This window comes from Thalassophryne amazonica, chromosome 12, assembly GCF_902500255.1.
Source record: "Thalassophryne amazonica chromosome 12, fThaAma1.1, whole genome shotgun sequence".
NCBI classification, from domain to species: Eukaryota; Metazoa; Chordata; class Actinopteri; order Batrachoidiformes; family Batrachoididae; genus Thalassophryne; species Thalassophryne amazonica.
This window is the reverse complement of record NC_047114.1, coordinates 39,685,437-39,706,490: the sequence shown is the minus strand read 5'-3', so window position 1 is coordinate 39,706,490 and position 21,054 is coordinate 39,685,437. Positions and strand designations below refer to the sequence as shown.

The 21,054-nt window shown below is 45.5% G+C and overlaps 1 protein-coding gene and 2 long non-coding RNA genes across 3 annotated transcripts in view; 1 reads left to right on the top strand and 2 right to left on the bottom strand.

The window, feature by feature from the left end:
* On the bottom strand, positions 1-19,646 carry LOC117521473. The gene is made up of 3 exons (XR_004563948.1): positions 19,114-19,646; positions 7,627-7,637; positions 1-11 (listed from the first exon to the last, which is right to left on the bottom strand). It is a non-coding gene; the product is annotated as an uncharacterized LOC117521473 (long non-coding RNA).
* The window catches only part of LOC117521474, a 19,616-nt gene continuing 17,831 nt past the window's right edge, over positions 19,270-21,054 (top strand). Inside the window, exon 1 of the long non-coding RNA XR_004563949.1 lies at positions 19,270-19,384. This is a non-coding gene — a long non-coding RNA (uncharacterized LOC117521474). The remainder of the gene's footprint in view (positions 19,385-21,054) is intronic.
* dnm3b (dynamin 3b) overlaps positions 19,753-21,054 on the bottom strand; it is a 91,479-nt gene continuing 90,177 nt past the window's right edge. Inside the window, exon 21 of the mRNA XM_034182774.1 lies at positions 19,753-20,334. Within this exon, the coding sequence (XP_034038665.1) occupies positions 20,292-20,334 (43 nt within the window). The 3' untranslated portion in view covers positions 19,753-20,291. The remainder of the gene's footprint in view (positions 20,335-21,054) is intronic.

Sequence of the window (21,054 nt, the reverse complement as noted above, 5' to 3'; positions counted from 1 at the left end):
ACACAGAAAGGCTCAGGCAGGAAGCGATCCCATGACCATTTTGCTGTGAGGCAACAGTGTTAACCACTAAGCTAGTACTATATAAAAGTGCTATATAATGTCAATGTCAATTTTATTTATATAGCACATTTACAACAATAGCAGCTGCCCAAAGTGCTTCACAGTAAAAACAATATCAAAAACCATACCACCAAAACAGAGCATTAAAATTCCAAAATATACGAAAACACATAAAACCAGACACACACAGCTTAAATTGTATTAAAAGCCAAAGCATAAAAATGAGTCTTAAGAACAGATTTAAAAGACTCTAGAGATGGAGCAGCTCTGATGTGCAAAGGCAAACTGTTCCAGAGTTTAGGCGCAGCCACCAAAAAAGCCCGATCACCTCAAGTTTTTAATCAAGATCTGGGCACATTTAATAAAAGCTGGCTTTCTGACCTCACTGATCTGACTGGAACATAAGGAGTCAAAAGCTCAGAGAGGTATTCGGGAGCCAAACCATTTAAACACTTGAACACAAGCAGCAGGATCTTAAAATCAATCCTAAATGTGACTGGAAGCCAATGGAGCGAGGCCAATACAGGGGTGATGTGGTCTTGTTTCCTCATCCCCGTGAGCAGTCGTGCAGCAGCGTTCTGAACCTGCTGCAGACGCTTCAGAGACAACTGGTCCAGTCCACAGTAGAGTGAGTTACAATAATCTAAATGAGATGTTATAAACAAATGAATAACTCGCTCAAAATCACACACTGGGAGGTAAGCCTTCACTTTTCTCAAAATTCTAAGTTGGTAGAAACTGGCCTTTACCACAGAATTAATTTGCTTGTCCATTTTGAAGGAGCTGTCAAAAATGACCCCCAAATTTCTGACAGAATCATGCACACAGGAAGACAAAGGACCAAGCACATCACATGAACCAGATGACCATGCAGGGCCAAAACTAACTATTTCAGTTTTATTTTCATTGAGAATTAGAAAGTTTTGAGCCAACTAAGTTTTCACTTCCTGCAGACAATTTACCAAAATAGTCAGAGAATTTGATGGGAGCTTAAGTGGCAGATAGATCTACAGGTCATCAGCATAAAAATGAAAGGCCAAGTTGTATTTTCTGAATATGGTGCCAATATAAATATAAACAAAGTAAATAAAATACAGAAAATTATTAATATATCCCAGAATCCCTTGGGATCCAAGGCCTTTTCCAACAAAACTTTCAATGTTGAAATTGGCACCAAGTTCACAGTACTATATGGTTGTCACCAGTTCCAAGTTCTCATTGCCCTGTGGTCTGTATGATTTGTGTCGTGTTGTGTTGTGTTAGCAGAACAGAATGGCTGATAGGCTGAGTGGCGGCACCTGGTCCTATTTCTTCTGATTCAGTCAAGCTGGAACTCTGCACTGTTCGCTATTTATTTTACTTTTGCAGTTCAGTTAAATAATATTTGAATTGATCCATCCTGTGATGAACTCAGTTGTTGTTCATTCGGCTGCTCCCGGTTTTGTTCGGGGTCGCCACAGCGGATACAACCAGATCCGCATTGGTAATTGGCACAAGTTTTACGCTGGATGCCCTTCCTGATGCAACTCCAGTTTTACCTGGCGAAACACACACAGCCGCTGGTGTTCCAAAGAGGTCCCATCCATGTTGTGTGTTGGGGGGGTTTGGCTGGATGTTTTTGTGTTGTTTTCTTTTCTTTGCTCTCCAGGTGCTATGCAAACTGGTTTTTGTCTGTGGAGAAGGTGCTGGCAGAAGAATCCTTCACCCTCATCAACATTATTGGCTGCACTTGTGGAGGATGTCCACGTGCAGGCCTAATGACTCGCAGCACCTGTAGATGATGCTCACGTGCAGACTTAAGGACTTTCAGCTGAAGCAGATAATTAGATGGCGTTCTGCATTTAAGCCATGAGTGGTTCAAGCAGAATTGCCGGGAACTCGACCTTGTGACGTTCGTTTGTAAGACGCTGAGGACCGCGCCTGGGTTTGACACATTGTGCCTGTGAAGGAGGACGGGTGAGGGACACATGCTGTCAGCACACATCAGAGGTGATTGATTGTCTGAATAAGTGTTAACAGTAATTTGGTATTTTGTTACGCAGTATATTTGAACATTGATGAAAATTGTGCAGCTCGCTTCTCACTGCCGTGGCGTGCGGACTGATGATCCTCCACCTGTTGTGAGAAGCTGCTCATTTACATAAAGCTTAAATTCACACCTGAATGTGTTGCTGATAGTGTGTGCCTTTGAAGGATATTAGTTGTAGCTGTTGACTTACCTCACCTCTTCTATCCTTCACAGAGTCAGTTTGTCGTGTCCACCTGGGGGGTGTTTGGAGGTGAACTTGAGTCCAGAAGCGCCGGGCTTCGATCCCTTTGGGCGCTGGAGAGCGCGCCGTCCTTCACTCCGCCAGACAAACGCACTTTTATGTTGTACACAATTATTGCACGAAAGGGAAATAAATGTTTTGTTTTTGGTGTTGTGTGGGCTGCTGAAGAGGAGGTACTGCTGGCCCACCACCACCAGAGGGCACCCTGCCTGGAGTGCGGGCTCCAGGCACCAGAGGGCGCTGCCGCCTCACAGGAGCAGCCGGGGTGACAGCTGACACTCATCACCTGTGACAGCTGTCACCACTCATCTGATCTGCATCAGTATATCAGCAAGACGTCATCTCCACCTCTTTGCCGAGATATCGTTCTATCTGAAAGGTAATATCCTCAGCCTGACTGCTTGATAGAAAGCCTTTTTGTTGTGATTTTTGTGAGTGATAACAGACTTTTTCTCCAACGAGAGGTGGAGGTAGCTTCCCTGCCGTGCAGATTGCTGGGTGCAGACGCACCCACGTTTAATTGTGTTTTTGTTCCTCGCCAGCAGTACCAGGTCCGACACGCGGAGGCAGTGGCCACCTGGGAGTTCGGGACTTGGCGGCTCCAGTATTCCCGGGGTCTGGTGGCGGAGGAAATCGTGTGGTTCCGGTTCTGCTTTGGACAGGCGTCTCCTATCTTCGAGCCTGCCCACACGACACCTTGTAATTTGACCTTTGATCTATTGTGTAATCTGTTGTGTTTGTTGTGCACGTTCGCAACAGTAAAGTGTTGTTATTTGACCTATTCCATTGTCCGTTCATTTGCGCCCCCTGTTGTGGGTCCGTGTACTTACACTTTCCCAACAGGATATCTCGGCCAACGTCATGGATCCCGAGGGGCGTCAACCGGCTGTTGAACGGCCAATGGAAGAACAGGGCGCACAGGCGCCCGCAGGAGGAATGATCGGTGAGTTGCAGCGGATCCTCACCGTTTTCACGGCTCGGTTGGATTTAATGACCGAGCAGAACGTCCTCCTTAACCGCAGGGTGGAGGCTCTCGCCGCGCAGGTGGAGGCGCGCCCTCAGGGCGCTGCTGCGGCTCTCCCTCCTGTCGACCCTGTGCGTAACAGTGACGTTCCACTGGTCGTTCAACGACCCCTCCCACCTTCCCCTGAAGCATACATAAGCCCTCCAGAGCCGTACGGAGGTTGTGTGGAGACGTGCGCGGACTTCCTTATGCAGTGTTCGCTCGTCTTCGCACAACGTCCTGTCATGTACGCGACTGATTCTAGTAAGATAGCTTATGTAATTAATCTGCTTCGCGGCAAGGCACGCGCTTGGGCTACAGCGCTTTGGGAGCAAAATTCACGGCTCCTTCTGACATATGATGGGTTTGTGAGGGAGTTCAGAACAGTGTTCGATCATCCAAATACAGGAGAGACCGCTTCAGCCGTGCTGCTGTCAATGAGACAGGGGCGCCGGAGCGCAGCTGCTTATGCAGTCGACTTCCGCATCGCGGCTGCGAGGTCCGGCTGGAATAACACTGCCCTCCGCGCCGCCTTCGTAAACGGACTGTCGTTGGTCCTGAAGGAGCTCCTGGTGGCTAAGGACGAACCGCGGGATTTAGACGGGTTTATTAATCTCGTTATACGATTAGACAATCGGTTAGAGGAATGCCGTCGGGAGCGAGGCGAAGGACGTGACCGGATACGCGCCGCCCCTCTCCCTTCCGGGTTCGAAAAGGGGCCGCCCTCCCCACGCTCCACAGCCGCAGCGCTTTGTGGGGCAACAGCTCCCCCTGCTGACGTTGTTAGGGAAACGCACAGGGCCAAAATGGGGAGGCTGATCCGTGGAGAGTGTTTTCTCTGCAGCTCAACAGAGCACACACAGAGAGACTGCCCCAAACGGCCAAAACGTCAACACTTGCCCTTAGAGACTGGGCTAAGGGGGGGTCAAGACATTCAAGTGAGACACACACAAATTGCCACACGACTCCCAGTCACAATCCTGAGCGGGGATTTAACCCTTCAAGCCCGAGCACTGGTGGACACGGGGTCAGAAGGGAATCTGCTAGACAGCAGATGGGCAAAGGAGGTAGGGCTCCCTCTGGTGGTGCTTCCTACGCCATTGCAGGTGCGGGCACTAGATGGCACCCTCCTCCCTTTACTCACACACTCCACCACCAGTAACTCTGGTGGTGTCTGGAAACCACCGGGAGGAGATTGAGTTTTTTGTAACTCCTGCCACCTCCCGCGTGATTTTGGGCATCCCATGGATGTTAAAGCACAATCCCCGGATCGATTGGCCGTCTGGGGTGGTGGTTCAGTGGAGCGAAACCTGCCATCGGGTGTGTTTAGGATCCTCGGTTCCTCCCGGTTCCCAGGCTAAGGAGGAGGTCAAAGTCCCGCCCAATCTGACGGCGGTGCCGGTTGAGTACCACGATCTTGCTGACGTCTTCAGCAAGGACCTGGCACTCACCCTTCCCCCGCACCGTCCGTACGATTGTGCCATTGATTTGGTTCCGGGCGCTGAGTTCCCGTCCAGCAGGCTGTACAACCTCTCACGACCTGAGCGCGAATCAATGGAGACCTACATCCGGGACTCATTAGCTGCCGGGCTGATCCGGAACTCCACCTCCCCGATGGGGGCAGGTTTCTTTTTTGTGGGCAAGAAAGATGGCGGACTTCGTCCATGTATTGATTACAGGGGGCTGAATGAGATTACGGTTCGCAACCGATACCCGTTGCCATTATTAGATTCCGTGTTCACCCCCCTGCATGGAGCCAAAATCTTTACTAAACTGGATCTTAGAAATGCGTATCACCTGGTTCGGATCCGGAAGGGAGACGAATGGAAGACGGCATTCAACACCCCATTAGGTCACTTTGAGTACCTGGTCATGCCGTTCGGCCTCACCAACGCCCCCGCGACGTTCCAAGCATTAGTTAATGATGTCTTGCGGGATTTCCTGCACCGATTCGTCTTCGTATATCTAGACGATATACTCATCTTTTCTCCGGATCCTGAGACTCATGTCCGGCATGTACGTCAGGTCCTGCAGCGGTTGTTGGAGAACCGGCTGTTTGTGAAGGGCGAGAAGTGTGAGTTCCACCGCACCTCTTTGTCCTTCCTGGGGTTTATCATCTCCCCCAACTCCGTCGCTCCTGATCCGGCCAAGGTTGCGGCGGTGAGAGACTGGCCCCAACCCACTAGCCGTAGGAAGCTGCAACAGTTCCTCGGCTTTGCTAATTTCTACAGGAGGTTCATTAAGGGCTACAGTCAGGTAGTTAGCCCCCTGACAGCCCTGACCTCACCAAAAGTTCCCTTCACCTGGTCGGATCATTGCGATGCCGCGTTCAAGGAGTTGAAACGGCGCTTCTCGTCTGCACCCGTTCTGGTGCAGCCCGATCCTAGTCGCCAGTTAGTGGTTGAAGTGGACGCCTCGGACTCAGGGATAGGAGCTGTGCTTTCCCAGAGCGGGAAGACCGATAAGGTCCTTCACCCGTGTGCCTATTTTTCCCGCAGGTTGACCCCGGCCGAACGGAACTATGACGTCGGCAATCGAGAACTCCTTGCGGTGAAAGAGGCTCTTGAAGAGTGGAGACATCTGTTGGAGGGAACGTCCGTGCCATTCATGGTTTTCACTGACCACCGGAACCTGGAGTATATCAGGACCGCGAAGCGGCTGAATCCCAGGCAAGCCAGCTGGTCACTGTTCTTCGGCCGTTTTGACTTCCGGATCACCTACCGTCCCAGGACCAAGAACCAGAGATCGGATGCCTTGTCCCGGGTACATGAAGATGAAGTCAAAACGGAGTTGTCGGATCCACCGGAACCCATCATCCCGGAGTCCACTATCGTGGCCACCCTCACCTGGGACGTAGAGAGAACCGTCTGGGAGGCCCTGGCACGAAGCCCGGACCCTGGAACTGGGCCGAAGAACAGACTTTACGTCCCACCAGAAGCTAGGGCTGCAGTCCTGGACTTCTGTCACGGCTCTAAGCTCTCCTGTCATCCAGGGGTGCGAAGAACCGTGGCAGTTGTCCGGCAGCGCTTCTGGTGGGCGTCCCTAGAGGCCGACGTCCGGGATTATATCCAGGCCTGCACCACCTGCGCCAGGGGCAAGGCTGACCATCGTAGGGCTTCGGGTCTGCTCCAGCCGCTGCCCGTTCCCCATCGCCCCTGGTCCCACATCGGCCTGGATTTTGTCACGGGTCTCCCGCCGTCCCAGGGAAACACCACCATCCTCACGATAGTGGACCGATTCTCCAAGGCGGCCCACTTCGTGGCCCTCCCGAAGCTCCCGACGGCCCAGGAGACAGCGGACCTCCTGGTTCACCACGTCGTCCGGCTGCATGGGATCCCAACAGACATTGTCTCAGATCGTGGTCCTCAGTTCTCCTCGCACGTCTGGAGGAGCTTCTGCCGGGAACTGGGGGCCACGGTGAGTCTCTCATCCGGGTACCATCCCCAGACCAACGGGCAAGCAGAACGGGCCAATCAGGAGATGGAGCAGGCCCTGCGTTGCGTGACAGCCGCGCACCCGGCGGCCTGGAGTACCCATCTGGCCTGGATCGAGTATGCCCATAACAGCCAGGTGTCGTCAGCCACCGGCCTCTCCCCTTTCGAGGTATGTCTGGGGTACCAACCGCCTTTGTTTCCAGTGGTTGAGGGAGAGGTCGGTGTGCCCTCGGTCCAGGCCCACCTACGGAAGTGCCGTCGGGTGTGGCGTGCCGCCCGTTCTGCCTTGCTGAGGGCCCGGATGAGGTCAAAGGCCCATGCAGACCGTCGGCGGACCCCGGCCCCTGCGTATCGGCCAGGGCAGGAGGTGTGGTTGTCGACAAAGGACATCCCCCTCAAAGTGGACTCCCCCAAGTTACAGGACCGTTACATCGGTCCCTTCAAAATCCAGAAGGTCATCAGTCCAGCCGCAGTGAGGCTTCAGCTGCCGGCCTCACTGCGGATCCATCCTGTATTTCACGTGTCCCGAATCAAACCACATCACACCTCACCCCTCTGTACTCCGGGTCCGGCACCGCCTCCTGCCCGGATCATCGATGGCGAGCCGGCTTGGACTGTGCGCCGGCTTTTGGATGTCCGTAGGATGGGCCGGGGCTTCCAGTATTTGGTGGACTGGGAGGGGTACGGACCTGAAGAACGCTCCTGGGTGAAGAGGAGCTTCATTCTGGACCCGGCCCTCCTGGCCGATTTCTACCGCCGCCACCCGGACAAGCCTGGTCGGGCGCCAGGAGGCGCCCGTTGAGGGGGGGGTCCTGTTGTGTGGGCTGCTGAAGAGGAGGTACTGCTGGCCCACCACCACCAGAGGGCACCCTGCCTGGAGTGCGGGCTCCAGACACCAGAGGGCGCTGCCGCCTCACAGGAGCAGCCGGGGTGACAGCTGACACTCATCACCTGTGACAGCTGTCACCACTCATCTGATCTGCATCGGTATATCAGCAAGACGTCATCTCCACCTCTTTGCCGAGATATCGTTCTACCTGAAAGGTAATATCCTCAGCCTGACTGCTTGATAGAAAGCCTTTTTGTTGTGATTTTTGTGAGTGATAACAGACTTTTTCTCCAACGAGAGGTGGAGGTAGCTTCCCTGCCGTGCAGATTGCTGGGAACAGACGCACCCACGTTTAATTGTGTTTTTGTTCCTCGCCAGCAGTACCAGGTCCGACACGCGGAGGCAGTGGCCACCTGGGAGTTCGGGACTTGGCGGCTCCAGTATTCCCGGGGTCTGGTGGCGGAGGAAATCGTGTGGTTCCGGTTCTGCTTTGGACAGGCGTCTCCTATCTTCGAGCCTGCCCACACGACACCTTGTAATTGGACCTTTGATCTATTGTGTAATCTGTTGTGTTTGTTGTGCACGTTCGCAACAGTAAAGTGTTGTTATTTGACCTATTCCATTGTCCGTTCATTTGCGCCCCCTGTTGTGGGTCCGTGTACTTACACTTTCCCAACATTTGGAACCGCTTTCTGGTTATTTAGCGCTGGGTTCAGTCAGACGCAGGTCCACTCCTCAACCCGCGTCGGCACATAACAATCCAAGTACTAACCAGATCCTGCTCTGCTTAGCTTCTGAGATCTGACGGGATCAGGCTGACACAGAGCAGACCGGCTGCCTGTGATGAACTCAGTAATTATTCAAATATTATTCCTGATTCTATGTAATGGACTGAATGGCATGAGCACTGCTGGATGAGCCCTGCCTGTGGACTGGACACCTGCACGGACTTGTCATCAAATGCATCTTCTTTTGTTGTGTTGTGTTTTGTTTTGTAAATCTTATAACTGTTAGAAACAGTGGGTCACCACCTTTGAGTCTGGTTTGCTTGAGGTTTCTTCCTCAATATCATCAGAGAGAGTTTATATATATTTAAGTTTACATATTTAACTGTGTTTATTCCAGGGCAACAAACTCCAGTCAAACAAATATAGAGAAATTCTATTCACAACTTGCATTTCTCTATTTATTTTCTTGTTTTGTTATGTCTATGTATTGACCCTACTTTGCACATGTACTCTGCCATACTGTTTGTGCAATTACTATTACAACTGCTGCTGTGACATTGCAAATTTCCTCATGTGGGATCAGTAAAGAAAATCTTATCTTACTGATCTTGTCAGCATTGCAACATAGTGCTGCAGTCACATATTGCAAACACTGGAGGGCATCAAAGATGACATTATTTTTGCCAGGGTTCAGAAATATCAGCAGTCACTCCAGATGTCCTGTCAGACTCACTTGGTCAGCTGAGCCACAGGTGTATAAAATTCCTGATCCAAGCCATTTATGTGGTGTTACCCAGACTGGAAAATTTCCATCTGTGTAGCAAGTCCCACATGCCTTCTTGCCTTTTCTGTTTATCAAGGAAGATGCAAGAAGACAGGCCTGAAAGTTCTGGAGCAGGAGTAACATGACATGTTAGTAAATGCAGTAATAAGCATTAACCAAGAATTAATTACAAATAAATGAACATGTTTACTAAACATTTAATCATGATGATCATGTTAGTTAATGCAGTAAAACACATTAACTAACAGTGAATGTAGGATTATCTGTGTTTAATTATCACACTTGTGTGTTGGCCGGTGGGATCCATGGGCTCTAAATTGGGTAGTATTTAGAAAATAGGTAGCTGACATTTTTCAAGGGCGGTAATAAATTATGCAAAGTTTCCATAATGAGTTGGAATGGCGTTTGAGTCCAAAATGTTTTTTAGAACCTTAGACCTCAACAATTTTTAGAAAAGGAACTCAACCCATTTATTTCCTGTTAATTATGTAATTTTTTTAATGTTAATTTACTTTCTTAATGTATTTGTAAATTGTTTAGGTTCTTATCATATACACACTGTTATTATCATTATCATCATTATTATTATATTTTATTTTTACTTCTATTTTGTAATTTGACTTTTAAATGGACGAACAATGAAAATACAGTAAGTGTTTTCGAGTTCTTGTGTCATTCATGTATTTTTAATGTATTTACAATTGTATTATGTGCTTTTACACAACCCCTATTCCAATGAAGTTGGGACGTTGTGTAAAATGTAAATAAAAACAATACAATGATTTGCAAATCCTCTTCAACCTACACTCAACAAAAATATAAATGCAATACTTTTGGTTTTGCTCCCATTTTGTATGAGATGAACTCAAAGATCTAAAACTTTTTCCACATACACAATATCACCATGTCCCTCAAATATTGTTCACAAACCAGTCTAAATCTGTGATAGTGAGCACTTCTCCTTTGCTGAGATCATCCATCCCACCTCACAGGTGTGCCATATCAAGATGCTGATTAGACACCATGATTAGTGCACAGGTGTGCCTTAGACTGCCCACAATAAAAGGCCACTCTGAAAGGTGCAGTTTTGTTTTACTGGGGGGGGATACCAGTCAGTATCTGGTGTGACCACCATTTGCCTCATGCAGTGCAACACATCTCCTTCGCATAGAGTTGATCAGGTTGTCAATTGTGGCCTGTGGAATGTTGGTCCACTCCTCTTCAAGGAGGAGTGGACCTTCATGGCTGTGCGAAGTTGCTGGATACTGGCAGGAGCTGGTACACGCTGTCGTATACGCCGGTCCAGAGCATCCCAAACATGCTCAATGGGTGACATGTCCGGTGAGTATGCCGGCCATGCAAGAACTGGGACATTTTCAGCTTCCAAGAATTGTGTACAGATTCTTACAACATGGGGCCGTGCATTATCCTGCTGCAACATGAGGTGATGTTCTTGGATGTATGGCACAACAATGGGCCTCAGGATCTCGTAATGGTATCTCTGTGCATTCAAAATGCCATCAATAATGCACCTGTGTTCTTCGTCCATAACAGACGCCTGCCCATACCATAACCTCACCGCCACCATGGGCCACTCGATCCACAACATTGACATCAGAAAACCGCTCACCCACACGACGCCACACACGCTGTCTGCCATCTGCCCTGGACAGTGTGAACCGGGATTCATCTGTGAAGAGAACACCTCTCCAACATGCCAAACGCCAGCGAATGTGAGCATTTGCCCACTCAAGTCGGTTACAACGACGAACTGGAGTCAGGTCGAGACCCCGATGAGGACGACAAGCATGCAGATGAGCTTCCCTGAGACGGTTTCTGACAGTTTGTGCAGAAATTCTTTGGTTATGCAAACCGATTGTTTCAGCAGCTGTCCGAATGGCTGGTCTCAGATGATCTTGGAGGTGAACATGCTGGATGTGGAGGTCCTGGGCTGGTGTGGTTACACGTGGTCTGCGGTTGTGAGGCTGGTTGGATGTAGTGCCAAATTCTCTGAAACACCTTTGGAGACGGCTTATGGTAGAGAAATGAACATTCAATACACGAGCAACAGCTCTGGTTGACATTCCTGCTGTCAGCATGACAATTGCACGCTCCCTCAAATCTTGCGACATCTGTGGCATTGTGCTGTGTGATAAAACTGCACCTTTCAGAGTGGCCTTTTATTGTGGGCAGTCTAAGGCACACCTGTGCACTAATCATGGTGTCTAATCAGCATCTTGATATGGCACACCTGTGAGGTGGGATGGATTATCTCAGCAAAGGAGAAGTGCTCACTATCACAGATTTAGACTGGTTTGTGAACAATATTTGAGGGAAATGGTGATATTGTGTATGTAGAAAAAGTTTTAGATCTTTGAGTTCATCTCATACAAAATGGGAGCAAAACCAAAAGTGTTGCATTTATATTTTTGTTGAGTGTATATTCAATTGAATACACCACAAAGACATGATATTTAATGTTCAAACTGATAAACTTTATTATTTTTGTGCAAATATTTGCTCATTTTGAAATGGATGCCTGCAACACATTTCAAAAAAGCTGGGACAGTGGTATGTTTACCACTGTGTTACATCACCTTTCCTTCTAACAACACTCAATACATGTTTGGGAACTGAGGACACTCATGATTGGATATAAAGGAGCACCCCCAAATGTCTCAGCTGTTCACAAGCAAAGTTGGGTGAGGATCACCACTTCAATTGCAAGGAATTTAGGAATTCCATCATCTACAGTCCATAATATAATCAGAAGATTCAGAGAATCTGGAGAACTTTCTACACGTAAGCGGCAAGGCTGAAAACTAACATTGAATGAGCGTGACCTTTGATCCCTCAGGCAGCACTGCATTAAAAACCAACATCATTGTGTAAAGGATCTTACTGCGTGGACTCAGGAACACTTCAGAAAACCATTGTCAGTTAACACAGTTTGTCGCTACATCTACAAGTGCAAGTTAAAACTCCATGCAAAGCGAAAGTCATGCAGCAACAACATCCAGAAATGTCGCCGCCTTCTCTGGGCCTGAGCTCATTTGAAATGGACAGACGTAAAGTGGAAAAGTGTACTGTGGTCTGATCAATCCACATTTCAAATTGTTTTTGGAAATCATGGACATTGTGTCCTCTGGACAAAAGAGGAAAAAGAACATCCAGCTTGTTACCAGCCCAAAGTTCAAAAACCAGCATCTGTGATGGTATGGGGGTGTGTTAGTGCCCATGGCATGGGTATCTTACACATCTGTGGCCAAGTGGTTAATGCACTTGGTTTCAGTGCAGAAGGTTCCGGGTTCAAATCCCACCCCTGCCACATTTCTCCATGTAATGTGGAGTTGCATCAGGAAGGGCATCCGGCATAAAACGTGTGTCAATTCAACATGCAGATACACCTTGGATTTGCTGTGGCGACCACGAGTGCAAACAAGGGAGCAGCCGAAGGGACTTACTATTGTAGAGTGTTACTAATTTATTTATTTATTCTTCAAAAACAACAATAGTGTGGAAATTCTGTGCAGAGATATTACATATTGCACATTTTACCTGGGAGCTACACAAACCAGTTCATTCTAAGCCCAGATAAATGAGGGTTGCTTCAGGAAGACTGTGTCAATCCAAATGCCACCGCTTCTTTAAAAAACCAGTTTGGACTCTAGGTTACTGACAAATTATAAACCTATTTACAATTTATTATTTTCTTTCTAATGTTTGAAAATGTGATTGCAAAACAATTTCTTCAATATTTCAAAGACGATCAGCTTTTTGAGCCTTTGCAGTCTGAATTTCAAGCATATTGGCCTTCATTGTTATACTGATGACCTGCAGATGTTCATGCCTGTTTGGGTTGATATAATGACTCTCATATTGCAAAAGTGGAGGCTTTTCTGGCTACAATCAATAACTGGATGTCTTCTATTATTGGTCCTGCCAGACAGAGACATCTTTATGATCAGTTAAAACTGTCACTGGTTTGACTGCTCGAATTCATCAAAGTGAAATATTTAAACCCAAGTGATTTCTTTTAACCCATCATTGTCTTTTGCCCTGCAAATTAAAAAGGAGGCTAAGACTGCCCATTTTTGTCCTTTGGACTAAGGTAAAGAGAATTAACGCCATCAAAGTTCATGCACGGTGCACAGTTTAAGGTGCGCTGTCTGATGATTTTCTGAAAAAACAAATTTTTTGAAATTTGGTCCAGACAATCTTTGGAGGACTGTCTGGTCATGATCAGTTGGACTTCCTGACTGAATCCCTGTGGGATTGTCAAGGTCCCCAAGAAAGACAAAAAAAAAAAAAAAAAAGCCAGTTTCTTTAGGAGGCTGCTGACACAAAAGAAAATTGTCATTGCAACTGTTCTAAGGAACCCTCACAAGGGCCAAAAATAACATTTTTTGCACACTTCTCAAAATTTATAGCTGAAAATTCCTTTAATCAGTATCTACCTACACAAAGATTTTCATTGCCTTTCAATCATTAATGCTACTTTCACCATATTTGAAAGTATGGTGGCTTTCATAGTGAAAGCACCCAACTGGAAAATTGCTTATAAGTTAATGTATTTTCTTCTGGGGTTTTTTTATTTTGTTTTGTTAGTAAGAGATTCTTTTGTGTGCATGCTGAATAAACTCATTCATTCATTGAAATTACTCCAAACAGTTTTCTTTTCTCTCTGTCCGAGATGCAACTGGATCCACGTGCTGGATTCGTTGATTTCTGTGGCATACGTGGAATGGACTTCGCTGTAGGGACAGATCCAACAAGTGGCTCGATGAGTTCCCCCGATGGTGGACTGGACACCTGCATGGACTGTCATCAATTGTTGTTATGTTGTGTTCTGTATTGTAAACCTTTTTGGTAGAATGACCTAAGCAGTGGGTCCCCCCTTTGAGTCTGGTCTGCTTGAGGTTTCTTCCTCAGTATCATCAGAGGGAGTTTTTTGTTACCACTGTCGCCTGTGTCCTTGCTCTAGTGGTTGGTAAGGTTAGACCTTACTCGTGTGAAGCGCCTTGAGGCAGCTTTGTTGTGGTTCGGTGCTATATAAACTAAATAACTTGAAATTGAATAAACTGAAAGAGTTTAAGGGTCTCTTGACCCTATTTTCATTTCTTGAAATACTGTCGACCTGGCTGCCGCCTGATGAACACTGACACCTGCTGGACTGTACAGGAAGCTGCAAAAATATATATTTTAGTAAATACTGCATTTAAGCTAAGCACACTTAAATTACAAACATTTCAAACATTTGCCAGCTACCACAACACTAAAGTTCTGCATTAATTGTGAAAACCATATAAGATGATTTAATAACAACTGTATTATGCATTTAACTTTACTAAAATAATCAACTGTCAGGTGGTGCTCTCGAGAACTCTTCACATGGCTCAGCAAACCTTTAGTGGGGAAACCTTGATATTAATTAAATCAAATAAACTAAATAAATAAACCTTCCTCTTTCTTCTTCTCATCTCCTTCTTTCTGGTGGTGCTGTGGGCCACTATCACAACCAATGCATCTTATTATAAAAAATTTGAAAATGACAATTTAGTTGTTACCAAAAAAAAAAAAAAAAAGTTGCCAAATTGGGTCTTGTGTACTAAAACATATATATGTTATTTTGGTACATTTATTTAATTTATAAAGGTTGCAATTAATATAACTAAAATCATCATGGTTTTGGCAGCAAAATAACAAAACCACAGCAAAATATTAGATTTCCCACCAAATTGCGTCTCAGTGATTGCTGTCCAAAAGGATGCATCTTCTGCCGTTATGTGGCCAGAAGTGGAAGTGACTCCACTTTATTTATGGACATGGTTCACAGTTGTCCAGAGGAAGATGGGTGCTACACAGCTTTGGCATGGTGTCAGCTTCACATGCACCTACAAGGAATTACCGGTATCCATTTATCCACCATTCTCTATCAGCTTGTGAGGAGGCATGAGGTAGATAAGCACCGGCTGGACGCTAAAGGAACAGAGTTACAAAGCCAACACAATCAGCTGAACTATTCTGGACCTGTTCTAAGAACATCACTTAACAGCACCAGAATCAACGTGTCTGATCCAGTATCCACTAATTCTGGTCACGACAATCTGGTTTATTCAGTTTGTTGGACCGATGTGAGGCTTTAGTAAATTTTTATCCCAGATGAAGGCAAGCACCTGTAATCATTAGAGGTGGGTGGATCGATAATATCGATACCAACGCTGGTATTGATATTGAAGGATCTTTGTTTAAAAAAAGGTCGATATTCAAGCTTTTTTCTCTCCTGCACACAATGACTGCTGCGCACGCAGATTCATCAAAGTCTACTCTCTGTAAGAGCAACGCTGCTCTGTGTCACACAACACGGAGCAGCGCACCCTTGTATTGTGGTTTGTCAGCCCTCTACCTCAGGAGATTTTGTTTTAAGTTGTGTTGAGTGATATTTTTTTAAACAAAAATGTTGATTGTGATAATAAAGTATTTTGTTGTCACGTACAATGTTTGGCGAAATTCTATCCTAGGTCTTTTGGATCCTTTGCATCTATGAAACTTAAATATGAAAAAGTATTGGTATTGGTATCGATATCGGCAATACTGGGCCTGTATTTACTTGGTATTGGATCAATACCAAAATTCCCAGTATCGCCCACCTCTAGTAATCATTAGGCCGGATGTATGCGGTGATCCCATGATCAGCAACTCTGTGATTGGAGGTATGACCATGGGGAGGGTATTAATGTTGACCCCTTCAGAACACAAGTTCCTGTTAAAGGTCTATGAGAAATTTAATGGAAAGAAGTCATGCTGTAAAAGCTGGTTTTAATAGAGAAGGATTTTCAAATAACAGATCAAATGTAGGCTTGAGTCGCGCATGTGCAAACTATAATTGGAATTTCAAGTCTTCTTTTTAGGGCAGCACAGTGCCTTAGTGGTTAGCATTGTTGCCTCACAGAGAGAATGTCATGGGTTCGATTCCCAACTGTGGCCTTTCTGTGTGGAGTTTGCGTGTTCACCCCGTGTTTGCGTGGGTTCTCTCTGGATGCTCCGGCTTCCTCCCACATCCAAAAGACATGCGGGTTAGGTGGACTGGAAAACTTAAAAAGTCCGTAGGTGTGCGTGCAGGTGTGAATGTGTTTGTTTTCTATATGTGGCCCTGCTACAGGGTGTACCCCGCCTCGCTCTCCATGACTGCTGGGATAGGCTCCAGCCTCACATGACCCTCAATTGGACTAAGCAGTTGAAGATGTGTGTGCGTGTGTGTGTCTTCTTTTTAAGAACATCTCCCAATCTAACCACTGAACAACATCTCTGGGCTTTGGACAAGTTCATAACAACATAACCCTTAAACAGCTACAATTGTTCAATATAACTGGGTACTTACTTGAGTAAAATGGGCACTATTCTGGGAAATAGTTCTCAAGGGCATGAAGACAGTACAGACTCCAACAATCTGACATTTGACCCAGTGACCTTGGCCTTCATCTCAATGACTGAGCTCTGGCTGACCTTGTCCGGGCAGTTGTGAAATACACCTGCGTGTGTACCACGTCAGCCAAATTTGGTTGAAAATCAAATTCCTTGTCCTTTGCCAAAATTAATCATCTTATTCTTATTATTTTTGACAGCAGTTTCAAGGCCACCCTTTATTGATGTATTGCATTTAGCAGAAATCAGCAAAAAGAACTGGGAGGAGTTGGCCAACAAACAGGCAGACAACCCCAGTGACTCACCTTTGGCAGATATGACCCTGATGGGTAATTCTGGAATGTACTGCAATATGTGTCAAGTGTGATGCAAATTGGTGTGAAAAACTAAAATTATGACTTTTGACCACATTGATTAACCTATGGCAAATTTGACCTTTAGCAATTCCAGAACCCATCCTCATATGTGTGCCAAATTTGGTGCACTTCAGAATGAACAACTTAAACTTTGGTTTTTTGACTCCAGTGACCTTGAGTCTAATCATTAACCTTTGGCAAATTTCACCTTACCTGGCAGTCAGTTCCAGAAAATCATAATTTTGACCTCAGTGACCTTGACCTTTGACAAAACAAACACTTTAATGGAAATTCTGTCAACCACATATCAAGTTTGGTGGAAATCATCCGAATTACCTCAGAGGAGTTAAAAAAAAAAAAAAAAAACTTCTGACCTTTAGGACATGAGACCAGAAATTGTGGCTGGAAATTACGTTTTGTTTGACGAGTGAGCGAACCATCAAAAAGCACTTGTTTTAGGTTAATTTGAGAGTGCTCTTTCCAAACATAAAAGTTCTTTGGAGTGTAAAGTTATATGTTGCCTGTCAATCAAAGTGTAATTAACTTAAACCAAACTATTCTTAAGTACCTTACATGCTGAAAATTGACACTATTTTTAACTTTTAAATTATTTTTCCAGAAAATGAATTCACAACGCTTTATTTTCCATCTTTTGTTAAATTACAGGCTACTCACAACACCCCATAATGACAACATGAAAAGTTTTTTAGCTTTGCAATTTATTAAAAATAAAAAAAAAAACTAAGAAATCAAACGTGCATAAGTATTCACACCCTTTGCTACTTTGTTGATGCACCTTTGGCAACAATTACAGCCTCAAGTCTTTTGGTGCACCTATCTTTGGTAGCTTTCCCCATTCCTCTTCGCAGCACCTCTCAAGCTTCATCAGGTTGGATGGGGAGCGTTGATGCACAGCCATTTTCAGATCTCTCCATTATTCACTCTAATTCAGGTCTGAGCTCTAGGGCATTCACAGAGTTGTCCTGAAGCCACTCCTAAGATTACTTGGCTGTGTACGTAGGGTCACTAACGATTCTACCATACAAGCCTAGTTGGTGGATTGCTGCAGAGATGTTCTCCTCTCTCCACAGAGGAAAGCTGGAGCTCTGACAGAGTGACCATCGGGGTCTTGGTCACCTACCTGACTAAGGCGCTTCTCTCCCGATCACTCAGTTTATACAGGCAGCCAGCTCTAGGAGGAGTCCTTCTTCCATTTCTGGCTGATGGAGGCCACTGTGTATATTGGGACCTTCAAAGCAGCAGAAATGTTTCTGAACCCTTCCCCAGATTTGTGCCTCGAGACAATTCTGAATCAGAGATCTAGACAATTCCTTTGACTTCATGCTTGGTTTGTGCTCTGACATACACTGTCAACTGTGGGACCTTATATGTAGACAGGTGTGTGTCTTTCCAAATCATGTCCAATGAACTGAATTTACCCAAGGTGGACTCCAATTAAGCTGTAGAAACATCTCAAGGATGATCAGTGGAAACAGGATGGACCTGATCTGCATTCTGGGCTTCATGGTAAAAACTGTGAATATATGCACATGTGATTTCTTAGTTTTTTATTTATTTTTAATAAATTTGGAAAAATGTCAAAAAGGCTTTTTTGAAATTGTCATTATGATGTATTGTGTGTAACATTTTGAGGGGGAAAAAATGAATTTCATCCATTTTGAAATAAAGCTGATGCGCTGTAAATACTTTCCGGATGCAATGTTATAACACAATTGAACTGGACAAAACAACATTTTGAGGAAGAATAATTTTATTGAAGAGCGATACAGAGACACATAAAATAACATCTGGTGCTATTCCCCAGGTTTACATTATGCCCTCTGCTAAACAGTGTCACCTCATGACTACAGGACCCACGTTGCTGCTGCTGTTGTTCTTCAGCTGAATCTTTCAACCTTACAATTCTCTTTCTACATTTAGCTTTGGCAATACAGAATTGTAATTCATGCCAATAAGGCAGTCTAAAATAGAGCGAGGAGAGCCTTTAGGGAATAGAGACACAGAGAACGATTAAAGCGCGAGGATCCTCGGTGAGGTCTTTATAGTCCACAGGTACAGTATCTCCTTACCGTTATCTATATACATCAGAACATGGTTTAGGCTCACATACACAATAACAAACCAACAGAGAAGCACTTGAACACTGACAATATAGTACCATCTTAAGCTCTGACACAGATGCACGCTGACTGTCTGGCTCAACTGGCAATTCGTTTGCAATGTGCATGAGATTGCATGTTTCAAACCTGAGAAAAAGGCTAAATGGCAATATGGATGTGATTTGTGTGGGATTTTTTTCATGTTCGGCATTACTTTTCGTTCAGGTGTTAACTTCCAGTGGCCGCAGTCAGTGTCTGAGGCAGAGCTTAAGGCTGCACAAGGGTCACAACATGACCACTGATACAGCACAGGTGGACGAGGTTAAATGTGGCTGATTCCTTATCGAGATTATTGAAGATGCTCCTCAGGCCTGCGTTGTGTGAGTGTGTGAGTGTGTGTGTGTGTTTGTGTGCAAACGTGTGTATGTGTGTCTTCTACTACGACAAAGGAACAACTTACGAAGGTCCAACATTTAATTCCCCCCCGAGGGTTTGTGATTCCACAGCTTCCACCATGAAAACAAACACAACTGAAACACCAACCGACGTGCAAACGACACATGCACACGCGTCTCCTCGTACACTCACACGGTATTACTCACACGCGCACATACACACACACACACACACACACACACACACACACACACACACACACACACACACACACACACACACATACATACATATTAAGATAAAACATCTGTTCCTAAGAGAACATTAAGCTGATAATTCACACTTAAGGGGGCATTATACAATAAATTAATACAATACTAAAATCGAACTCAGCCTACATATAGGCAAAATAGTCCCTCCTCCGTATGCGCACAACTGTGCGCGCACGCACTCACACAGACACTCCCATGCAATACAAGCAGCTCATGTGCCATGCTGCATTTGGTAATGAAAGAGGTGATACAACCACTGAGGATATTTTCATGTGTAAGCAGCACATGGAAGGTGGTGGTGGTGGTGGGGTGGGGGGTCTGACTTGGTGAAGAGCGGTGGGGAGGGGGTAGAAGTTCCAGGGACTGATACCGGGTTGTGGATCTGCTAAGCAAACCTGGACCACAGGCAAGCAACAAGCACACATACACCACAAGACAAGTACCATACTGTACATACATATATGGATATCGTCACCTGGCAGGAATTGAGGGTCAAAGGTTAAAGACTTCAGTGTCTGCACTAAGGAGAGACCAGGGCAGTAGAACCATATGCTTAGAGAGAGAACAGAGTGGACAAGGGAGCGGGAAGGAGGGTCTGGATCCTCTTCTGATGACTACGGTGGGACTTGTCTTGTAGGAGATGGCGGGGGCCGCCGGCTTGAGAGGACAATATGAGAGAAGAGAAGAGAAGAGGAGAAGAGAAGAGAAGAGAATCATGGTTTAGATGATTTCCCATGATTTGACACAAGTACAGAATATTTCATGTTCACTTGAACTAACAAAATAAAAAATATAACCTAGTCAGTATGTACTAACATTGGTTTAGAACCTACTACCCAACCATTACTGTAGTATGTACTAGAAGTGCAATGACAGATTTTTTATTTGGCTCCTGATGCCACGACCCCTTGGACACTGCGACCATTTTCATGTATTTTCACTATCTGCTTTGAATTTTCTGAGGAAGTTCTTCCTCACTACCAGTTTCCAGCTGCATTGTGGTATAGCATAGGGATGTGTATTTGAACACTGTGAAGGTAGCAGGTCAACCAGGTACCGTTTAAATACTACTAAATGCCTACTGAATATTCCGATACCCTACAGATTGTGATATATTGCTTTTAACAGACTTTTTGTAAGCCAATAGAAATATTTGGTTGTAGCCATAAACGTATAAGCACGTGACAACACAGGAAGCAATTTATGACAACAGCATTCAAAAAATTATACAACCAGTGTAAACAAAACAAAAACAGTAAACTATATTATGTGAGTCATAGCAACTGCTGACAGAAAGGTCTTAATTTTAATGTCTAGCTACGTATTTGCAAAATTAATGCTTCTACGTGTTCTAATTGAACACTTTGCCAGAAACTG